The 7,500-nt window shown below is 40.3% G+C and overlaps 1 protein-coding gene across 1 annotated transcript in view; it reads right to left on the bottom strand.

The window, feature by feature from the left end:
* Window positions 1-616: 616 nt before the first annotated feature.
* The window catches only part of eEF2 (eukaryotic translation elongation factor 2), a 7,446-nt gene continuing 562 nt past the window's right edge, over window positions 617-7,500 (bottom strand). Inside the window, exons 2-9 of the mRNA XM_043015411.2 lie at window positions 5,006-5,220; window positions 4,632-4,825; window positions 4,398-4,534; window positions 4,095-4,291; window positions 3,441-3,576; window positions 1,991-2,643; window positions 1,780-1,879; window positions 617-1,628 (exon numbers count right to left, since the gene is read on the bottom strand). Coding sequence (XP_042871345.1) covers window positions 723-1,628; window positions 1,780-1,879; window positions 1,991-2,643; window positions 3,441-3,576; window positions 4,095-4,291; window positions 4,398-4,534; window positions 4,632-4,825; window positions 5,006-5,220 — 2,538 coding nt within the window. The 3' untranslated portion in view covers window positions 617-722. The remainder of the gene's footprint in view (window positions 1,629-1,779; window positions 1,880-1,990; window positions 2,644-3,440; window positions 3,577-4,094; window positions 4,292-4,397; window positions 4,535-4,631; window positions 4,826-5,005; window positions 5,221-7,500) is intronic.

Genomic DNA, 7,500 nt, shown 5'->3' with positions numbered 1-7,500 from the left:
ATTTCACTAGTGTGCTTTCCTTCTCCAGTCAACGCAATTTAACTTGCTGCATGGCCAACGCTCGTAGTTTAATTAAACTAAAACGCTTCGACATTTGCACTAAAGCGCAAGTTATTTCAGGTGGGTGGCAGGCAGGATTTAAAAGCCTTTAGAAATTCATTATTTCAAGTCAGTTTAATTGCCATTACGTAAATATGGTTTAATCAACCCTCGGACGGATAATGTAGCAAATATTGAAGTCGAATGAGACATTACTGGCTTTCACGTAAATTACTTTCAGGAGTCGTCGTGAGGGGGATAATTAAATACATATAGAATATACGACACCTAATATGGGTAGTGTAGTGTCACCGATTTAGTTAAAATTTAGCCGTTTTATGAAGTAGCTATATTAAAAGGAAATTATTAAGGACAAACACTTGTCATCATTTTCTTATGATTTAATGTGTAACAGCCTTCCCTGTGCAGCAAATTATCCTTACATTTTCAGTTCCGCAAAATAGTTTTTAATCCAAACTAAAATATAATAATTCTCCGAAAAATATAATGTTATAACATTAAGTTTCTTTTATCACTTCCATCATACCCTATTTCACAGGCTTTGAAAACAAAATCATTGAGTAAACAGAGCTGCGACTCCCTTCCACTTTATTGTAATCACCGTAACATATATAGTAAATAAAACCTTAGGATTATATATCTATGGTATGTGAATATTGTGATTACAGCTTGTCCAGGTAGTTGGCTAAATCGGGAAGACCCTCTTTCAGGCCCTTCCTCTTCCTAGTGTCGCAGACGATGGTGTAGGGTTTGCTGTTTCCGGTGTTATCCATGGGATTGCCGGGCATTTCTTGCCAGTGATCGAACACGCACTGTGGGAAGGCCTGTCCACCTGTGTTGGAGCGAAGATCTGCAGTGAAGCCGAAGGACTCGTTGACAGGAAGATGAGCTTTGACAACGAACATGGGTGTACCGGCAACCTGGTTCTCCTCGAACACAACACCACGACGCCTGTTGAGTACACCATAGATACCACCGACGGCAGCCTCAGGACACTGGATCTCACAGAGGTATACTGGCTCCTGAAGACGGGGCTCAGCTGTGAGGACGCTAGCGTACAGTACACGACGAGTTGTGGGAATGATCTGGCCACCACCACGATGGATAGCGTCAGCGTGGAGGGTTACATCGTGAAGGTTGAAACGAACGGCACGCATGTTCTCGTCGCAGAGGACACCTTCCTTGGTTGCCCACTGGAAGCCAGCAACGCAGGAATCCTTGATTTCATTAAGGTACTGTACTCCCTTGGTTACATCGACCAAGATGTTACCTCCAGTAGACTCGGGGCCGAAAGTCCAGATCTTCATGGCATCAGTGGCATCAAACTCATAGTGCTCGCACAGGTAAGACTTCCTGGCCTTGGGGTCATCACGGGGAGTGACCTTGCCATCCTCAATGTCATCAGCAAGTCCATCAGGCATGGGCAGGGCCCTCATGTACAGACGGTTGTGCTTGTTGGGAGACTTGGAGAGACAAAGCTCAGTAGATACAGCACTAACGGTTTCCCTGTATGATACAACTGGGTCGGTCTTCTTGAGAGGAATGCAAGCATGGTCTTCTTCAAGATCCTAGGAAGAGGCAAGTAGCATGGTCAATATTCAAGAATTATCATATGGGAAAAAATGGCAAAGGAAAAATCCTTTGGAGATAAATTATTAAAATACAATGTTTTATGCAATTACAAGTTAAATACAAATTTAGAAAAATTAGAAGACCTACCTTGAGGCAAATCTCAAGATGAAGCTCACCAGCTCCAGCAATGATGTGCTCACCAGATTCCTCAATGATACATTGCACCATAGGGTCAGACTTGGAGAGACTGAAATAAAAGAAGTATCAATAAATATGTACAAGTCACATGTTTATAATTTAGCAATCATTAAGCCACCTTCTTGCACAATATCTACATTATACATTACATTATACATACCGTTTGAGTCCTTCCACAAGCTTGGGCAAGTCAGATGGGTTCTTGGGTTCAACAGCCACACGCACAACAGGCGACACGCTGAACTTCATCACCTTCATGTTGTGGGAGTCCTTGCTGGTAGTGATGGTACCAGTCTTGACAAGGTACTGGTCAACACCAACCAGACCACAGATGTTACCAGCAGGGACATCCTCAATAGCTTCAACGAAGCGACCCATCATAAGAATGGTCCTCTGGATGGCCTTCTCGAAGAGATCTTCCTTCTTTCCTGGGACGTAGTTGGGGCCCATGATACGGACCTTCTGACCACTGCCGACCTTACCAGCAAAGACACGACCGAAGGCATAGAAGCGACCCTTGTCTGATGTTGGTACCATCTTTGACACGTACATCATAAGAGGTGCATCAGAGTCACAGTTCTTGATGCCAGTGCAAGCAATGTCATCAGATGGACCTTCATACAGCATCTCAGCACGGTATTTCTGGGCAGTCACAGGGGATGGAAGGTGAATGGTGATCATATGGAAAAGCGTGTCTCCGGCAGGAAGCCAAGACCTCATGACAACTTTGAGAAGGGCCTTTCCTTCCTTTTCCCTGTCATCGGGAACCAGCTTGATCTTCAGGGTTTCCAGAAGCTTGGCAGTTTCGTCTTTCTGAAAAGTTAAGTTTAAAGTGATAACTACTAATTTTCTAAATTGCTGGTTTACCAGACCCAGATCTACAAGGTAGATAAAAAAAAAATTGAGCAAAATCATTTAATACAATAGTACAAGTTATCCTGGTAATTAACCTTGAGTGGCCGGCCATCTGAATACTAACTATATGTAATATAAGCTTTAAATACATTAAGCTTCCTGCTCTGTGATGGAAGGTTTACTATAGTCTAATAGCAGGCACAGAGTTGGGATCTTACCACAGCTTTGCAGCACTGGCTAGCAACAAAGGCCAAAGAAACTTAAATTTTGGCATGAAAGTTTAGACATTCATTTGACTTCATTTGACTGAACTGCAAAGGAGGCATAAAAAGGTTCAACTTTACATATTTTATTAATACTGCTGCCAATGGGTTTAGTCATGTAGCAGGTTTACATTGAATGGCACGGTGCCGTCCACATTTATGACCGATGCTGCCTTGACAGCAAATCATGGCATCTGCTATCAATGGGTTATAATCAAGTGGAGTAAAAATACATGCCATAGGTTTATGCACAAGTGTATCAGCTAAATTTAATCTTAATTTTGTGAGATGCATTTTGGAAACCTAAAACCAATCAGATGGTAAAGATTTTGGGATGCACTATATTTCTCTCCTTCCACAGAAAGTCGAGATGGAACAATCCTGACCCGAGGCAAGGTGGAAGGGTAGTAGACTAACATTTCCTATCAATCATTTGGGAGTAAAATCAGCAATTATAATTTTCAATGAAAAATACAGTATCATTAAAGTTACCTTGAAGTTCATGATAGCATCAAAGAGCTTGAAAATGGGGTCCAAGATGTAAGTATTGAAGGCACGCTCATTGTCAGCGCTCTTGTTAGTAGACCACTTCTTTGTCTTCTTGTTGAAGAAGTTCTCACCCCAGAGCCTGAAATAAGGATCATATATTTTAAAGTTCTGCGCATTACAGCTTGGTAAAATAGGGGGGTGGGTGTTCAGCCTCAACCTAGTATAATTTAAATGGTGTACAAACTGTTGAACGTGTCACTGGTTAATCACTTAAGCTTTTTATATTTTGTAGACTACATATCTAAAACCTTAACCAATGATGGGTCAAGATTTTGGGATGCATCACATTAATCTCCTTCCATTGAGAAGTCGAACCAGGAACAATCCTGGTTCGAGGCAAGTTGGAAGGCAAGTAATCAATGGTTAAAACCTAATTGTAACCAATTTCATAACTGCAGTGACATGCTTCAAGTATTGCAAAGACCAAGATTCCAAATAAACATTTTTGACTGAAATACTAGAAATTGACACTTGCACATTATTGTCTCATTAATAACATGACCTTCCCAGTTACGTGGTCCAGATTATTACCCAAGCCTGATGCCAATGAACAAATTTCAGAGGGATAATTTAATTGAGTGACCATTGAGGACTTACTTGTTCATGAGCTTTCCAGCAGGAACCTTGAACATGGAAGAGTAGATGTCAGCAAACTCCTTGACAGAGAAAGCCCATCCATGAAGACCAGAGCCGAAGCCAACAGATCCCTTGCTGGGGTCAACACGCATTTCACCCATGGGTCCAGTATCGTCATTGTAAGTGGCAATGATGACGTTCACGTTCTCAACAATACGCTAGAAGAAAAATTATCTTTCAACAATCTCTATCACTGCAAGATTCAGAATCATAAATCAGTATTTTTCTTCTTTTTCATCAAAGAAACTAAAATGGCATACAAACCTGGAATGTCTGGTACAATTCCTCCTGCTCAAGCTGCAGTTCAAGGAGGGCACGGTCCATCTTGTTCATGAACAGAACAGGCTTGATACGCTCAGCAATAGCCTGACGCAGTACAGTCTCAGTCTGCACACACACGCCTGAAGTATAATTTCTGTTTAGATATTGTAACTTTATAATAAGGGGTAACTCTAAAACTGCCAAAATCATCAAGAATTTTATTGTCTTTGCACTCACCAGAGACACAGTCCACCACGACGAGGGCACCATCAGTTACACGGAGAGCAGCTGTTACTTCAGAGGAGAAATCAACGTGACCAGGAGAATCAATAAGGTTGACAAGGAAACCACTCTCACCAGGCTCCTTCTGGTCAGTGCTGTTAATGAGGGCGAGGTTCTCTTCACTCAGCTTGAAGTACATAGAGATGGCACTGTTGGGGGGGATAAAAATGAAATCAGAAGAAGAGCAAACCTGTGTTAACCAATACAAGATTGGTTTTAAAATCAGGGTGTCTAAATTATAATCTAGATGACCAACTATCATTCATACGAACGAGACAATCATCACTTTCAATTCAATAAAACAGTGTGCAAATGTCGGAGTAACTTACGTAGACTTGATGGTAATGCAACGTTCCTGTTCATCCTTTCTGGTATCCGTAAAGCGAGTTTCTCCTGCTCGAGACGAAGCAATAATACCCGCCTTCGATACAAGGGAGTCGGTCAATGTAGATTTTCCGTGGTCAACGTGAGCAATGACGGACATATTACGGATGTTCCTCCGCTTGTCCATCAACTCACGGATCTCTTCCACTGTGAAGTTCACCTGGAAATTGGTTCAATCATTAGTAACATCTAAAAATGCCCACTACTCTAAAGCATAAAAATGTATGTTGCGGTTTAACTATGACCATTCACTTACCAATACGTGATAGGATTAATGGCAGGAAACCCTAAGAAGCCAAGCCACACTAAATTTATGCTTCAAGCAAGTTTATCGGAAATTAAGACTTGGTCAGATAAATCCATAGATAAATCAATTAGTACTAACTATACAGAACCAGACCACATGGAGAATAATTCTTGAAAAGGGTCGTTTAATACTATAAACTAAAATATTCAAAGTGGTTGAACCTATACAGCAGGCAGTCCTGTGACCAATATAAAATCTAGGTATGTTTTCACTCAAAAGGATAACTAATGCTGATGGAATGCTTCCCAATATTTTCCTTTCGCAGAGTAAAAATGGTAATCCTTGAAAATTTACTTTTGTATATCATAGCTCTATAAAAATAGGCTAGTGGGATTACAGGACATTAGTTATAGCTAAATTACCCATGAGTCCCAACTACCAACATTTACAATTAATCCAAACAATTGCTTGCACCATTGACAAGGTCAATGAACTACACCCATGAAGCCAAGGAGTCCAGTATTTGCAGACCTTCCTAACAATATTCAGGTAATATACAGCACCAATGAGAAAATTTTAATTTCACCAGTAAGCACTAGTATAAACTATTATATATATATATATCTTTTTTAACTTAATTATTAAAGTTTTTTTTTTTTTATTAAAGGCAAATAGCTGGGTAAATGACAATTTTGACCAAAATTTTGGCCATTGAAATCGGTATCTAGTGTTATTAACCGCAATGCCTGGGGGTGGTATGGCTCATGGATTTTAGGGAACTGGGAACTGGAGTAAAGGGAGAAGAGAGGCCTTAGAGTAAGGAGGGGAAGAAAAGCCGAGGCGCTATGCCTGTAAAAGGAAATAAGTAGGAGGGCGAAACCCCTTGCTTGATGGTTTTGGTTGTTTAAAGGTCACATCAACAGGTGTGGGGGGTGGCTGGGGGTTGGGGGGTCGTAGTTGTGGTTGGCGGGTCCGGCTGGATTTTAGGGGATAATCTAAAGCCTACTTTAGCCAACAGCAAACTATAATCCTTAAAACCATAGAAGTTATATTGGAGGTTCCACATAAGCCAGTAATCTATAGCATGCAGAAGTTTGTCAAGACTTCCTTCATCAGTAAACAGTTACATAAATGTGGTAATCAAGACTAAACTAACAAACCAGTGAAATAGCTAGAGGTTTCTCATGATACAAGTAACATGCCAAGATATATATAAAGTATACAAAAGTATTAAAATGATTCTAAAAATTTCCAAAACACATTGGTAACTAAGAGCCATTCATTTGTAGAACTACATTTCTAAAACCTTGACCAATGATGGGTCAAGATTTTGGGATGCATCACATTAATCTCCTTCCATTGAGAAGTCGAACCAGGAACAATCCTGGTTCGAGGCAAGTAGGAAGGCAAGTAATTGCTTATTTTTTCTTAGAAATGGTTGTAAACTAATCAAGTTTCAGAACTACAGGAATATAGACTTCCTAAGAGGATCACAAAGACATCTATTCCTACAGGATAAAGATACAAAAAGGACATTATCAGTCAACTGCACTTTACACCCAAAACCTTTTAATTTCTTAACTGGCTGCTAAGAATTGAACCTTGCACATAACATGGTTAAAAATAATCAATAATTTTGATCATGCAGCTTTCATAAGATTACACTTCAATGAAAACAAAACATATGGTCTTAAAAAATCCTCAAAGCATCCTACATAACTGCCATATGGTTAAGTTAAACCACCTGAAAAAACGAATTCCTACATTACAGCAGATGACTCGATACAACAATTAAAAGAGACGGTAAATACACTGGGTTATAAAGACACACCCAAACCTTGCTAATCAATAAGCTCACCATAGCCGAGGTTGCAGATGCAATTCTCACAAAGCACTCGAGCAAGACGTTCAACTTCCGAGAATTCGAGACCTGGGAAGTTGCTTTAAAACGATTTTTTTAAAACTCTCGGCTTTGTTCCCCGACCACGTTTTTACCTTGGCTCCACAAAGTCCCATATGTGATTAAATCGCAGGTAGATACGAGTTTGAATTATTGTATTATATTTGATCATCATGAATATAAGTTTATTCATATTGGAGGACGATATGAGAGCGAGATTAATGTGTGCCAGAAGCACGCGATGTAAGGGCCAACCCGGCATCTTCTGAAAACTATTCCTGGCCATTCACAAA

The sequence above is a fragment of the Penaeus japonicus genome, unplaced genomic scaffold (assembly GCF_977035675.1).
Source record: "Penaeus japonicus unplaced genomic scaffold, GWHDUDI00000001_assembly GWHDUDI00000010, whole genome shotgun sequence".
In the NCBI taxonomy this organism is placed as follows: domain Eukaryota; kingdom Metazoa; phylum Arthropoda; class Malacostraca; order Decapoda; family Penaeidae; genus Penaeus; species Penaeus japonicus.
Note: the sequence above shows the minus strand (reverse complement) of the source record. Positions and strands in the feature narration are given on the sequence as shown.